This window comes from Balaenoptera musculus, chromosome 9, assembly GCF_009873245.2.
Source record: "Balaenoptera musculus isolate JJ_BM4_2016_0621 chromosome 9, mBalMus1.pri.v3, whole genome shotgun sequence".
NCBI classification, from domain to species: Eukaryota; Metazoa; Chordata; class Mammalia; order Artiodactyla; family Balaenopteridae; genus Balaenoptera; species Balaenoptera musculus.
In genome coordinates, this window is record NC_045793.1 from 13,488,734 (window position 1) to 13,505,187 (window position 16,454).

At 47.1% G+C, this 16,454-nt stretch overlaps 1 protein-coding gene across 1 annotated transcript in view; it reads right to left on the reverse strand.

Moving 5' to 3' along the window:
• Positions 1-12,368: 12,368 nt before the first annotated feature.
• TMEM178B (transmembrane protein 178B) overlaps positions 12,369-16,454 on the reverse strand; it is a 354,285-nt gene continuing 350,199 nt past the window's right edge. Inside the window, exon 4 of the mRNA XM_036863703.1 lies at positions 12,369-12,619. Within this exon, the coding sequence (XP_036719598.1) occupies positions 12,369-12,619 (251 nt within the window). The remainder of the gene's footprint in view (positions 12,620-16,454) is intronic.

A 16,454-nucleotide genomic window follows, 5' to 3' on the forward strand; every position in this document is an offset into this window, starting at 1 on the left:
GGCACTCAGGAAAGGAAGGCTTCCTAGAGGAGGGCACCCCTCTGTGGACATCCCAGCTATTGGGGGGACCTGGTCACAGTTTCTGGTGCTGCCTTTCTTTATTTAACAGCTTTCACTGTGGGGATTTTTGTGTCTGGAGGCACAGGTGCTAAGATGAGATGAAGTAGGTGTGTTTCCTACAAACCCAGTGGACTGCATAATTCATCACAGACACAGAGATCAAAGTTGTGCTTCTTCCTTGGAAAAAGGAGAAGCAGGCTGTTTACCTCTTTGTGGTTCAGCCCAGGCTGTCTACAGGGCGTCTGTCTTATGCCTCAGATAGTTGCTGGTGACTCCACCCACCCTTCAGGTCGGAACACTGCAGCACAAACTCATAGGACCTTCTGGGAGCCTCCTCCCAATCCTCCTCACCCTGACCCTGGAGGGGGGAGATGCTTTTCCCCTTGAAGGTACCTGGGCTGAAAGGCCTTGCTCATTTCTTAGGGTCAGTGGTGCTTCCACTCTTTCTCTCTTCCAAGGGACATTACTAACAAGGAGGGCAGGGGACCCTTAGGATTCTGGTCTCCCACTTCTTCAAGTTAAACTTCCCCTTGCCCATTCTGTAAGGCACTTACCTTTGACCTGTACCTACTTTTGAAGTGTTTTACTGTTTATTTCCATTACTTCCAGGATTCCTCTTTAAAAAAAAAATTTCCACTTGTGATACTGTTATTTATAATAAGAGACATACATTAGGTCTTCATCCCTGTTGCTGGCACAGAGCTCCTAAAGCCATTGGGATTTCCTAAGCAAAAAGAACAAGGGGAGCATCTTTTGTTCTAATATTTGTTCTTTTGTCATAAGTTTCTGAAATCCTGAAAGAGCTCCAGTTCCATAAAGGTGGAAGGAGTGTCTTGTAATTCATAACAAGCCCTTTTCAACCACACCGGAGTTTATGTTAATGAGGTGGTTTTGGAAAGTCACTAAGGATGGGGGGCTGGTTGTCAAGGGAATCAACCAGGTGATTGGATGGTTGGAACTTTCAGTCCCATCCCCCAGCCTTCCGGGGAGGGGGGGAGGGGTTGGAGATCAAGTTCAATCACCAATGGCCAATGATTTAATCAAACATACTTAGGTAATGAAGCTTTCATAAAAAACCAAAAGGATGTGGTTTGGAGAGCTTCAGGGTTGGTGAACATGCAGAGATTTGGGGAAAGTGGTGCCTGGAGAGGGCACAGAAGCTCCGTGCCTCTTTCCCCATACCGTGACCTATGCATCTCTCCCACTGTCTCTTCCTGAGTTAAATCCTTTTATAATAAACTTTTCATCTAGTAAGTAAATTGTTTTCCTGAGTCCTATGAGCTGCTCTAGCAAATTAACTGGACCCTAGGAGGGGTCGTGGAAACCTCCAATTTGTAGCCAGTCGATCAGAAGCACAGGTGATAACCTGGACTTCTGATTGGTGTCCAAAACGGGGACAGCCTTGTGGGACTGAGTCCTTAACCTATGAGATCTGACACTATCTCCAGGCTGACAGTGTCGGAACTGAGTTGAACTGTAGGACATCCGGTCAGTATCCCCTGAGACCTGGAGAATTGCTTGGTGGTGTGGGATGACACTCACCAGGCACTGGTTATATTAGTGCCCCTTTCTCCACCTAAATCTAGGCAGGTCTTCTTGTACGATGCCTAACACTGTACGTATCTAGAAACAAAGGCTGCCAGCCATGGTGCTAATCACTGTCATGAAGATCCTACACAGACCCACTGGACACTATTCAGATGCACCACACAGAGATGCAGCAACGTGCCTCTCATTCAGGGATCCTTCCTCTCGCTCAGATATCCCACCTCTAATGATCATTTCCCCTTTTTTGCCTGCCCAGCACCTATGCCTCTTCCAGTGCTTGGGGAATTGTCTACTCTATGAATCTTGGCGGGAGACAGGGTTCACCATCCAAGAGAGAAGCTAAGGGCTCTAGACCTGTTTGCCTGTCCCCCTCAGATGGTGCACACCCCTGAGATTCTGGGGATACCGACTGAAAGAAGCGGGTACCTGGAGATTCATCCTGTTGACGGTGGCAGCGCAGCAACATATGGTCTCCATGGTAACAGTGGCAACCAGGCAACTGTGGTGTAGAGTCCAGGCTGGACTGGGTGTGATTCTGGCTACCTAGCTGCTCGTTTCTTCCTGCCTGCGCTGTGGGCTTCCAGCTGCCCATGTCTTTTCAGTAAATGACTTTCCCACTTAGACCAGACAGAGCCAGTTTCTTTGGCTTAAAACTCAAGATGCTGAGTGACACTATCCTTAAAAAGCACCTACCTGCTGTCATCTTCACTGCTTCCCTAGATGTCCTACCCAGGCATGAGCCAGAAATGTTTAAAAGGCACATGGGTGGAAAGGAACTGGGATTCTAAGGTAGGGATAGAGATGATGAAGACTGTGAGAGAAATGTCTCTCCTTACTGATAGCTAAGAAATAGGGTGGGAGGTTAGAATGTAACCAGTAATTTCAGCATCTTATAAAGCATTTTAAAAAATGTTATGAACGCCAACACCAGGACAAAAAGAACAATAGTTTCCTTGTTTTTCTCTTCTGAGTCCCTCTCCATCCCCACCGCACCCGGCCCTGCAACTTTAAAGGCATTTACCTTTGGCTTACACATGCTTGAAATGTTTACTGTCTATTTCCTTCAGGGTTAGAGTTTTCAGTCTGTAATCTACATAAAAGTTGTTCAGTTTTTTTTTCTGTACAAAGCCTGAGGGAAAACTATTGTTCTCCATCAAATACTGCAGGGTCTACCCCTCTTCCCCAAGCAGATACAATTACTTAAAGCACACAACATGATCTTCTTTATTTAATTGTTTAATCAGTTTACATTCCACAACTGACAGATTATTTATTTTTATTTTTTCCATGAACAAGTCATTTAATTACCAGACACTTTATTTCTTCAATCGATGGAAATACAATAATATTTCTGCCAATTTGAAAAAGAAAATTGCAAGATGCAGTCAGTGTCAGTGAAGTCCCCAAATGCTCTCTGCTTCCTCAGTCCTTGCAAAGTCACAGGAACCTGGCAATTTCCCTTTTCATCCCCCCCTCCCACTTCCCTGTTAAATTCACCTCTCAGAATAGCACAATAGTTTCAAGATCTGGTTTGGATCACCTTTCCTGTAATTAACTATGAGAAGGAACAGACAGTACAACAGATCTGATAAGATGTAGCATTCTTGTTAAGATTAAACAACACATTTATTCACATCGTATCAGAACAAATTAACATAACATTTAATCTTATTTTAGCACCAATAACCACAGGAATTGCTACCTCTGAGGGCAGAGGCAGTGTTGGAACCCTGCAGTACACATCACTCCTTGTCTAACCAATCAGAAAGCACTATGCAAATGAAAGGTAAATCAATCTATATTGACTGAGCAATAATAATCTGGTGGACCATAAACACTCCAGGTGTTTGAGAGTTTTTATGGCTACAGTCCCTGTCTAATGACCATATATAAAATGTACTCACCAAATCAGCTCATTCTCTTTTGCTCCGTAACACAGGGCTCAGGACGCAATATTTTAAATGAATCCAACCTTGTCATATTGGCTCTTTGAAATGCTTTGAGAATGCCCAGGGGTTGTCTGCTTGCATTTTATTCTGTTCTCTGCACTAAGACCTCACTTCTTGTCTCCACCCCGCTTCTGTCCCCGCCCGCCGAAAGAGGTTTCTTCAAATCTAAAGAAAGCCTTGGGGCAGGAGGGAGAGGTGGGCAATAGTGGACTGAGTCCTAGTGTAAGGGACAGAGCTTGTCACTGCCACCTCCTAGGAGACCCAGTCTGCCTGTGGCCACCGCTCTTTACAGCACAGCCCCTTTTAGCATTTAAGGAAAGTAAGGGATTGAGAAAACAGCTCCAAATATTGGTGAGATGCTATTAGCAGGTGACTGGACCAGGTGACAAGAAGTTGTGGAGATCTTTATTCTTGACGAAGAGAAGGCCCGTCTGCCCCTCTTTCCATCCTAAGATAAAGGACGTCTGGATAAGGGATAAGCTGGTGTTCCTACAGCTGAAGAAAGTGACTTGCTTTGGCCTCTAGAACTCTGACGGGTCATCGGGGCCATGACCAGGGGCAGCACTGACCCTCCGGGGCAGATGTGATATGTATTTGACAAGCAGTGGTCCTCTCCTCTAAGCAGGTGAGCAACTTCCAGAGGCCAGGATGGCAGCCTGGACGTTGCTCCTGTGTTTTCTACTCGGGGCCAACGCCGACCTCCAGCATCTGCCTGCCATGAGATCTGTGTGACTCACAGGTAAGGGTGATTCCATTCCATCCCCTAATGTACAGTCTAGATCTTTGCTGTCCTACACGTCAGCCAGTGGCCGCGTGTGGTTACTGAACACTGGAAATGTGGCTGGTCCAAATTGAGATGTTTTCTAAGAGTAAAATTCACATTGGATTTCGAAGATTTCATTTGGGAAAAAAAAAAAAAAAGAATGTAAGTAGCTCAGTAATTTTTATACTGGTTCCATGTTGAAATGATAATATTTTTGAAATGTTAGGTTAAAATAGGTATTAAAATTAACCTCACCTATTTCTTTGGACTTTAAAAAATGGGGCTACTAGGATATTTAAAATTGCATTTGTGGCTTGCATTGTACCTATTGGACAGCACTGTTCTAAACTGCCTTCCTGAAGCTGACCCTAGAGATGATCACTGTGCACCATCAGAGAGGAGAAAGGTTTGGATTGAAGGTGCCATGAAGGAGGAGCGGTTAGGTCACTGACCAAGCTTGGTATGAATCTGGAGCAGCTAGTCTTCTCTGTCCTGTGGGGAGGCAGCTCTTTGTGCTATAGGATTACCTGCCCCCGTTTCTCTTTTCTACTTCCTCTTCTGGGTGCCCTGCCTTTTGGGGATCCTTCTCTGCTGCCACGCTGAGGATGCCCTGTGATTCTGCCATTTCCCCTTCCAAAAGCTTTCTTTACCTTAACCTCGTCTGCATCTACCCCCGCACCCCACCAAGGCTTTCTTCATTCTGATTCGGTCGCGTCCCTTGGCCAGACTCCCTGCTTCTGATAGTACAAGCTGGGGTGGCAGAGTAAGTCATAGATTCCAAAGCAATTCACATACATCATCTCCTTTGAAACTCTACCTCCTACCCCAGCGCAGCAAAGCTCTGTCGGTAACCGCGGTAAGATGACATCATCAAAGTGGGTGGAAAGGCATCTGAGAATGAAAAGGTAGATAAAAGGCTTTGGACTCCAGCACACACTGGGTGTTAGCTCGAGGTCACTTTCCGAAGAGTGAAAGCGTGGGGGCGGGAGCAGCCAGGAGGGATTCTCCCAATGCACCTCCTGCAGTAAACACGGACCAGCACGGGCCTGAAGCCTCTCCAAAAATAGCAGCAGAACGGCCAGGGAGACTGGGAGCCCCAGGAGCCCCCAGCCCCGTTTGGCTGAGAGGACGCAGAGACCTGGTGAGGTAACCTCATTCGCCCAAGGCCCCGAGTGAGCCAGTTTAATAGCCAAGGCTATTAATACCACCCCCAGATCAGGTCTCTGTGTTGACCTTCACCTTTCACACTTGGATGACTTGCTTTTACTTTTTGGAAAATATATTTTAAAGGTCCAAACCTTTAGAAACGAGAGTTCCAAGCAGACACTCGTTGACTGTCAGAGAAAAAACCAGAAAAAAAAAACCCAACAAAACTCCTGCGCCAATGGCTTCCCTCCCTTCAAATCCCAACCCAGAGCTGGGATTTTAGGGCAGTCCACATAAGTCCTCGGAAAACCGAGGGCTACAGCAATGCATTTGTTTAGTCTCAATTCCCTCCCCCTTATTTTCAGTTCCCACTTTTATTTGTACATTTTTACAGATAGTCTTGACTAGCAAAACAGTCACACCATGGGTGGAAAGGGGAAAGGAGGAGGAGATGGAGTTGGTGAAAGCTCTTCAACGTGAAAGGTATCATTACAGTCACAGCGACACAGACACACAGATACATTCAGGCTAGAAAGGGTCTACGGGCGACCCGGAAAGGAAGGGAAATGCACAGCCAGGAGAGGACAGCGGGACACAGAGTTCCTCCAGGAACAAACACCCGGTCCTTGGAAGTGAAGAGAGGGAGCTGCAATGGCTGAGGTTGGTGTCTGTCAGAGCGAGGCCAGGTTTGAGTTACTGCTGTGTAACTTACACCCAGTTTTCTGTTTCCCACTAGTGAACAACCATCCTCTGCGGTTGGGTGGTTCCCCCATCCCTGGCTGGGCTCCAACCATACTGGGAGTAGTGACCCGGATTTCCCTTGGAAAAGGTCTCGCCATAACACTTAAGCTGCTCCACTGCAAAGTGGAAAACATGCAGACCCTTTGGGAAAGGCTTTCTTTTCTTGCTTAGAACCTAGAATTCAGCTTTTCCCAAACAGGATCACGCCCAGAACAACTCCTAGTGAATGCACCATCCGAAGGCCTTCCTGTAAGAACCCACGTGCTTTTGATGAAGACATCTGCTTCACCAACGGCCAAGAGAGAGAAGATCCCAGTTCCTTGAAGCTCGTTCCCATCGTAAACTTAAAAGACCATTTTAAAATGCCTCAGAATCTGATTTGCCCCACCACTTGGGCACGGACAGCTAGAAATGACGTTAGGAGAATGGTAAAACAGTAAATAACTGAGGCCTCGACTGTGTGCCTTAACAGTTAACTGTTTTAGCTCACTTATGCCATTTGCCACATATGGTTTACTTATTCCATCACCTCTGGGAATAATAAAGAGGATTAAGAGTGCTCTTTGCAAAACTGGCTTTGGACACAAGGAAGGAAGGCTGGGAATGGGTAAATTAAGGAGCCGACTTCTCTGAGGAAGCCGGATGGTCAAATAAAATCTACGTGCTTAATTTGGATAGTACAGTCCTGTTCAGTGGCCAAGATGACCCCTCGTTCTAGATTATCCTTTCCGCGGTGAGGCTCAGAGACCACGTGGAAAAATTCCATTCACTGGGGGCTTGGCCGCTGCAGGAGAATTTGAACAGTGCATAATTCATACACTTCATGTTTGCAAATCACTTTGCAATTTCTTTGTCACCCTTAATATACCATGAGGTAAAGTGTTATCTCTATCCTCATTTTGTGGATGAGGAAGTTCAAGTATGGAGAATACACAGTGCCCAGAGTCACAAATGATTTTAGCGCAGAGCTGAAATGAAATGTACAGTAATTGCATTATACAAGTGTAGCTGAATTAGTGAGTTACTCTGGCTTCAGTGCTCTTACACCTATCATTAGATTGATGTGGCACTCAAAAAAAAAAAAAAAAAGAGAGGAAGGAAGGAAGGAGAAACAGAAAAAGGAAAGAAATCCCAAAGTTGGAATCTTTTAGCTCTGTTCCACCCTGCCCCTAAGCTCTGGCATTGAGCCTCTTCAAAGGCCTGTTTGCTACCTCTGGGGGCTCAGGGCCCTGTGCTCTCACTGCCGTGAACATAGGGTCAACTCCACGCAGACCAATGTAGTTCTGTGGTCATGGGCTGCACCCCTGGCCCCAACTGCCAACCCAGAGACAACCACTGATGGGGAAATGTTGGTTATATGACCATTATGATGCCCAGAGCCATGGGATTATGAACAATCTTCTAAGGTTTCTTTTCTTTTGTATTTTATTTTTCTAATTTTCTACAATGAACATGTATTATTCAGGAAAAAAAATCAAATAGCCAATAATAATGTAGTCTAAGAACTAACCCTAATGTTTAAGAAATATTTTGCACCATGGAGACATTGATGAAAAGAGGGAAAACCCAGCCCACCAAGGTGACCACGTTGAGCGAAACCAGAAACTTTTGTGACCATCAACTCAGGTGGTCTTGTTTAAAAATCTGTCCCCTTATTCTACTGTATAACAGCTGGAAGACAGCACAGAAGCCAACCCGGCTGTTAATGCACCAACTATTTCTATCTGTGGTGAAATCACTCCACGACTCATCATCTTTCCCTGGAAAGGGCTGGATGTGTCCGCGGGAAAGGTTCGTCCCTAGAGCAGAGGGGACATTTTCAGAAGAGTAGCTTCCCTTTAGCTACAAGAATCAAGCAAACATCCCACACATATCACACCAAAGATGACCAGAGTGTATTTCTTCCCACTCCTTCCCCCCCAAAACTTGAAAATCAGTTCGTTAATGCTCTCAGAATAAGCCAGGTGAAGACAGAGTCAATTCTAAACGCCTCTGGGTGACGCACTTGATTCCATTATCCTGAATCTGAGTCAGGTGGGCAGCTTTGGAGACGGAAGCAGCACATCTTCCCATTAAACCGGGACAACTACACGTGGTTCTTTCATTTTAGACCTCTCGTGGTGACAGTGGATGAACATTAAGATGTGGGGCGCCTACCGAAGGGTCTCAGGACGTCTTCTTCCCTTATCGAAAGAGAGGCAAGCATTGCTAGGTGAAACCACTCACTCCCAACAAGAGAATATCCCCAAATGGCACCAGGGCCCAGGTTGCTGCACATGGACATGTGATTGAGGAAGGCTTTGTCTTGATTTGGTGCAGTTGTCGAGTGTTTGTGACTTTGTGATCCCTGAAATCGAAAGGGTGTTATCGTTGAAAGGCTGGGACTTGGAGGAGGATTGAAGCTGGAACAGGCACGTTTGAAATTTTTTTACGCTTTGATGCCAGGGAGTCACAGAACTCCTTATGAAACCTACAGCCACAGCAAACAAGGAAGGGGGCTGCTTGGAGTGGATGAGGCTCTCTAAAGACAGATTCCTTAACTATTTTAATGGGTCGTAGTTGATGCAGAGGGAAAGTGGAAGTGAGTGGACAGAAAGGAACAGAAATCAGAAGAAGAAACCAAAACTCTCAAAATGGGGGAAGAAATAGGACCTCTTTCTAAGGCAGACACCCCACTTTCCTGAATCCCCAAGGTCCTAGGGCAGGGAAGGAAATAAAAGGCCCCGTGCTCAAGGTCGACTTTCACGGAGCTCAAAACACATACACGGTCACAGGCCTCGCCTGCACACCTGTAGGAATTTTGAACTTGACCTGGGGTGGGGGCTGGTGGGTGAGGCTGCTGACCCTGAATCCCGTCAGAAGGTTGGGTTCTACTCTGATCTGGGGTTAGCAGAGTCTGATGTAAAGACCCTCGAAGGTTGAGCCTCCTTCTTCCTTCTCCTCCCTCCCTGCCTTCTCTTCTTCCTTCTCCTCCCTCCCTGCCTTCTCTTCTTCCTCAGCCCTCACAGCACGAAAGCTTCAGTGACAGCTTGGAGTGACACGTCTTCATCTGGGGTCAAGTCCCTAGGTCGGAGGGATCAAGGTCGCCAGAGCAGTTCTCCCACAGCCAGGACTTGCCATCTGTACAGGGCTTCCATCCTGGCCACGTGGCTGGGCTTTTATTGGCCCCGAGCAGGGTCAGACCCAGAGTGTGTGTGTCTGTACATTTCTGGCCCCATTACCAGAGAGCAGCTCTAAGCTCCTGCTCTGCTGATGGTGAGTTGAGCCCAGGTGGTTCACTTCTTTCCTAGGGGTCCTCCTAGCATTTAGGAACATTTCAAAGGGATGCAGCAATCTGTGTTAAAGGTCTATTATAATGATTAGTAGTTGGAGAGAGTGGATGACCTATTTACGGCAAGCATGGGATTAAAAAAGAGGGTATAAATTACAGGTTGGTGAACAGTACTGGTTACTTAAGAAAAGTTTAAATGATTGATTACAAATTGCCCCATTTGGAATTTCTTTCCCCATTTTCCTACAATTGGGAAACAGCTGAAATTTGGATGTGGTCACAGACAAGCCTTCTGCCCCAAACAGATGCTGGTGGACACCCACCTCTCCCTGCTAGGCGGAGCCCAGTCAAGATGCTTGGAAGGAAGACACAATCTGAGATACTTCTCCTCACTTTTCCTCAAGCCCAAGTATGCCCTTCCCCTGAAGTGGGAAATCGAACTTTTCAAAGCAAATTATTTTTTTTAAAATTCCCTGTACAATTGAAACACTGGGTTTTCCTGAAAATTATCTCCCTTCTCATAGAATACATCCTTTGTTTTAAAAATCATCCTTAGAAGTGCAGTTAGGAGCTAACAGCATTTCCTGCCCCATCATCTCCTAGCTCCCCACGCACGGGGCACTCACTCACACATGAGCCTTTTTGCAGAAGCTAATCCGTGTCGCCAGCAAGGAAGTCTTGAGTAGTACACCGCACATCTGCGTCCAGGTACATACTGACACAAATGTACACAAAATGCACCAGAGAGATACACACACACACAGACCCACACTCAGACCCATCCACGCACATCAGATGTCCTTTGTGGTTGTGAATTACACGCACACACACAGTCAAAAAGAGCAGGTGAGGAGAGAGGCGGGACTCGGAGCCTGGTGGATGGAAGAGGGAGAAGAGAAATGGTTCACAGGTGAGAAAAGGGGGGATCTGGAGGGGAGGCAGGGTAGAGGACAGATAGATGAAACAGAGGGCATGGCTGGGAAGGAAGGCTTCTGAGTGGGTGGCAAAGTTCCCAGAGCACATTCAGTTATGAAGCAACTGAATTCTCGGCTACACGGTTGACCCATGGCTGGACGGCTCGGGGGATTCTCTCCTTGCCTCCCCAGGGCTGCTCGGCCCCCGCGGGGTCACTGAGGTGACGGTCAGCTGCTGCTGCCCACTCTTACTGGCAGACTCCTGTCCCCCCAGCTTTCACAACGCGCTGGCTGGCTCCACAGCTCGCCAACCCCTGCAGTGCCAATGCGCTCACCCGAGCCTGAGACACCGGGCCGGACGGAGGCCACCTCTGTTTGGGTGCTAGCCACCAAGATGGCTACCTGGGGTTCGAGGCCTTGAATACCAAGAGGAAAAGGAAGACGATGGCAAGAGTCAAGTGTTCTCCATGAATTTACACAATATCATACAAACTGGAGTCCATGGGACATGGCGGCTCTCTCTGCAGGTGACCCATTTTCTTTCGTCTGTACACAGGTCACCCCTACAAAAGAGGTGGATGTCCAGTGACAAAGGACAGCTTCTGTGATGGGAAGTGAAAGGTCTTGTCTGGTATATGGACTTTCCAACAGCAACAGAGGCCACTTTCCTTCTCCCTCTTGAACTGTGTTACCCCTCTTCGCTCATGGCTCGTGTACCCAGCTGTGTCTTGAACTTCCAAAATTAGAGGACTAAATCCCATGACGTCCCAGAACTGGGATGTGAAGCACCACAGGTCCTCTGCCCAGTGGTTTTGTCCTTGGTTCTGCCCTCTGGGAATTTCAGCTGCACTAAAAATAACAGAAAAACGCAACACAAATGATAAAACCCCACACTCAGAAAATATCCACACACACACACACACGCACACACACGCACGCACACACACTCCAGGGATCTGAAGCTGCAAAACTGGCCCCCATAGAAGCCCGCCCCTCATGATGCTTCCTAGGTCTTGGGCCCTCCATCCTGGGCCATGAAACCACCACAAATGACAGACAACAGTCATAACCCACTATTGCCATTTAAAAAGGTGAAAAGAAAAAAACTGCCTGAAGTTGTCGCATGCGTGCGCGCACACACACACACACACACAAACACACACACACACACACACACACACACACACACACACATTACAGCGTTACTCCAAGGCTCCGATCTTCCCGGGGAGTGCAGATGGGGTTCGGGGCAGGGCGGCCTCTTGCTTAACTGGGCGTAAGGCAGCTGGAAGGTAAGACTGGGTTTTCTGAGCATCCACTGAAGTGTCCTCTCATCGATGCGGATCTTGTCTCTCAGCATGCTGTGCTCTCCCCCTTCCCACCTCCGGAACTTTGTCCAAAAGTTTGGCAGCAAAGAGAAAACTCCCTTCTCGGTGTGTTTTCTCTTCCGCTTCTTGTGTGTCACTGGTCGGCCAGGAAGGAAATCAGAACGGGAAGGGCAGGAGAAGAAAATGGTTCTGGAAATGGCCTCAAAGATCTGGTTACATTCTATGAACTAAGGGCATTGTTTCTCTGATATGATCGGTGTTGGGGTATTGTCCCCTCCTGCCAGCCCAGCGGAGGGCACTTCCTTGTCTACACCCGTGCCACCCCAGACCACGGGCACCGTCCCTTCCCAGCCCACCACCCCATCCTCGTGAGTGACGGCAATCGGGACTATCTCGAGTGGTGATGTCTTCAAGAAACCACGGAGCCAAAAGTTAAGAACTGATGGAAGAGCCACGTGATGGGAACGCCTTCCCCATCTCGGTGATGAGGCAACACAAAGTCCGACGAGATGCAGGTGCCTGAGCCAGCTCCACTCTGCCTCGGCACTGGCATCATCGTGATTGAGTTTTGTTGTATATATGTATATTATATATATATTTATATATATTTATATATATATATATATATATATGTATGGGTTTGTTTTTTTAGCACACTGTCCCATTCTCGGGTCTGGATTTGGGGCAGTTGGTCCTCGGGACAGGTTGGACAGAAGGGGCCAAGGTACAGAAGAATCCCGAGATTAGCGTGAGGCCCAGGCCCCCCCAAGCACAGAACATGGACCATCCGTAGCCATGGCTGATGTCGTCGGGGAGTCCATACAGGTAGCGTGGGTAGCGTGACAGCTCAAAGTTGATCCCGGCCACACAGGTGCACAGTGAAATGATGCAGAAAGTTCCTGGAGGAGAAGGGAAGAAACAGGGGTGGGGTAACAGAGAAGGAAAGGGAAGAGGAGAGGGAGAGAGAAAGAGAGAAGTGAGGTTTACTACATTTTCGATTTTCTTGAGTAGGAACAATGAGGAGATCCAGGTAAGAGTAACCTGCCAACGAGATCAATATTTGGAAATATTCACGGAGAGGGGAATAGTATCAAGGCTCCCTCATGCTCCAATAACTGCCCAGTCTTGCATAAACTCGGGGAGTCTCTCCTTTGGGAAAATACTAAAAATATATCACATGACAGTTTGTGTAGGGTGCAGTGAAGCAGGAGAGTATCTGGCTCATTTCTCGAAAGCCTTTAAAATTCACTGTCTTTCCTTGGAGACGCAGAAAACACCCCCCACTGCTACTTCTTTAAAGAGAAAAACATTTTTATTCTTTTCTTTTCCATACACAATGTCTCATACGATATTGGGTTTTCCTTTAATCCATTTACCAACCAGTCATCCAAATCCTGGAAGCCTTGTCCCGTAAGACAACGTTTCCCAGCGTTTTCTGTGGAACACTAAGCCTAGGAGATAACTCCTTTACGACGTGGCAGCAGAGGCAATAACTCTGGGAAACTCTGCACGTCACTTCTCACCCACTAAGATTCATAATCCACAGTAACATAAGTTAACTTGTCCAGCCTAGTCTTATGAGGTATTTCACAAACTTATTCAATGACGCTCCTTTAAAAAAAACCATTGCTCAAATTAACCCCCAATGAGAAGGCTGCTACAAGAGATACAATGTAATCAAATAGAATTATAAGTCCACTTTTAGCCAATAGATATTTGATGTACCTAAAATGAGTTTAAGAGCTTTTCTGGATATTTGCTGTGTCTAATGTTTCCTCTGTCACTGCAGATAGAAGAACAATGGCCTGAAGAAGTAAAGTTTGGTAAAGGCTGGGTGGGGTCGATAGTACTGCAGGGGTCCAGGCACTTCAGTGGCTGTGATCTGTGTTTCCAAAGACCACTAAGTCAGAAGCAGAGCAGAGGGCGGTCCAGAGGCAGGGAGACCAGTTAGGAGCTGTAGTCAAGGGGAGAAGGAAGGAGGGGTCTGGCGAGGAGGGAGCAGGGCAGGACTGAATGACTGTTTAGTGAATGATGGCTGGTAGAGGCAATGGAAAGCAGTGAGTCAGGGGTGACCTGGGCACAGGTGCCGCATAAATAAAATTGGGTGGGAAGCATGTAGGTGTACGTATGTGTGCATGTGTGTGTGTTTGTGTGTTCGTGTACATGCTTGTGCACACGCGTGCAGCGACAGTCATCGTGTACAAACAGATATGGCACCATCATTACCTGGGAAAACAGTGGGGGGGGTTACAAAGCACCCCGAGTCTCTCCTGCTGTGCCCTGGGGTTCAGACGGAATTCTAAGATGGTACCCAGGGTGGATTATGTCTCATCCCAGACTTTCTGAATCAGAATCTTGGGGAGAGGATGGGAATCTTTCCTTTTTAAAAGTTCCTCAGATGATTTCTGTTGATTGGCCTGGTGACACCCTGTGTTAGGGCAGAGGTTCTTTGTATAACCTTGAGGCACAGATTCAGGTGAGGGAAGAAGCAGAGGGGGGCCAGAGGGAAGGAGGCAGCCTGTGGGACCCCAGCCGAGGACAGCGTGATGGCTTGGGAGTGCCAGAATTGAAGAAAGCTTCGTTTTGACACCAGTTCCAAAGAATCCAAACTCCAACAAACCAGAGCTGGCCTGCTTGGGCCTCAAGTACGCTTTCAATTTCTGGTTTAGAAACCTGAGTGTGCAATGACGTCATTTACTAAAATTTAGATTTAGGACAGGAAGAGGGAGAGAGAGAGCGCACATGTGTGCATGCGTGCTGAGTTCAAATCTGAGCTGCCCTTGGGATGTTAAGGCACTTGGCACCGTGGGTCTGGAGCCTGGTGGTAATTTCTGAGCTAGAGATGTGGACCGAGTCATCATCTTATAAACTGAAGCTCTGGATGTGACTGAGGTCACCCAAGGGCTCTCTATAAACTGTATCCACATAGGATACTTTTAAAAATGGAGACATTTCTTCTCATCAAATTGTGTACAGTCTTCCTGATTAAGTGCAGTGATTTGTTCCGGGAGAGAAGGTCGGTCTCAAGGAAGTTTTGATCTTCCCAAGTTGCCAGTAGCTGAAAAAGCTTGATAGACACTATTTTAAGGGTGTTCTGCAAGCAGAGCAGACAGGACACAAAGATGTGGTTGATAAATGAAGACCTAATTACTTAATTACCATATGGACTTAATTACCTACCAATTGGAAATGGCCCAGCTTGTTGATAACATACATCTTGTTGTCATGTTAATAGGGTTAGTTGGGATATCTTCCTGCCTTCACTTCCTGTCAGTTGTTCTGTGACTTTGGAACCTCTAAAGATTTCTGTGGTTTGTTAGCTCCCGTCAATATTCCCATAGATGGGAAAAAACTTTGAGGGCTCTCACTTAAGATGGCCCGTTATGCAGGTCATCTGTGCAACACGTCAGGAAAGCCCGGTGTGACAAAGAGGGAAGAGTTGGAGCAGCTTCCGTCAGCTACCATGGACACGGCTGTTTTCCGTTCGGAGCAAGGATTGATATTTTTATGTACTTCTGCACTTATAAATTCAAGTTTGGAAACGTGCATTCATAACGGGAAATACACACGGCAGGAGTACCAGAGCGTGGGGGGATGAGGGGCACAGGCGCGCAAGGACCCTACCTGACCCAGCTTTGTGTCTCAGGTGATGAGCCCAAGTCTCAGACCTGTGGATTGGTGACCAACTGGGAAGGGTGGGGTGCAGAACTCCCCCTACCACCAACAACTCTGAGGGGTTCCCTGAGGAACTAATAGAGATTCTAAATGTCTCTGCTAGAAAGCATCCTCAATTAAAGGGCGGTAATAGATATTACAGCACGGGGGACTGCAGCCTCTTTCCATTCACCCAGAAGTACAGTGGTCCTTTGGGCAGGTATGAGGCTCTCCTCTCCCCTCAAGGAACAGGCCGTGGCCTGGGTCATTTTATTGCTCGGGAGCACTTATCGACTGGTGAGGGAGGATCCAAGAAAGGCAAACGTAATAATGCACGGTCACATCTTCTCAATAATTCCCCCCCATGGCTTGGGGTTTGAGCCTAATTCCAATCAGCCTCCAAGACTAACTGTAGTCACAGCTAGCAATTCAGTGAAAAGAACTGCCCAAGCCCTTCCCTTTGGAGCAAGGCTCTGCTGTGTGGCCAGAACTGGCTGTAACACTGGCTAGGCAAGTAGGAACAGCAGCAGCGCGGCTGTCAGACCTAAGTGATGTCAGGTCTGGGGAGGCAGGTTAACTGCAATGGGGCAGACGGAAGGGGACATTCCTGCGGCCGCAGGCTCCATGGTGTACCCATCAGCCAATCAGCAAATATCTGTTGAACTTCTATGTTTGTGCCAAGCATTATGCTAGATGTTAGGGGGATAAAAAGGAGAATAAGATAGGATCACTGTTCTTAAGAATTTTTAATAAAATCTAAAATTAAAAGATGAAAAAAAATCTTATAATCTTGCTGGGGATATGAGAGAGACATAAATGAAAAGCTGAGGATGAAGTGAAAATAGCACCAAACTGGGGATTAAGAGACCCGAGTTTAGTATCAGCTCTGAATCTTTGGTCCCCTCATCTGTAAAATCGGGGAGCTGGAGCAGACAACTATAAGGTGGCTCCTATATTTAGCCATGTTTAGGAAAAGAAGGGCTAATACCCAGAAGTAAATGGTAAGAGACAACTATGCCGGGCCAGGGAGGGTTTCCCAGAGGAAGCAGTGTCTTGAAAAATGAACAGGGTGTCCGCAGG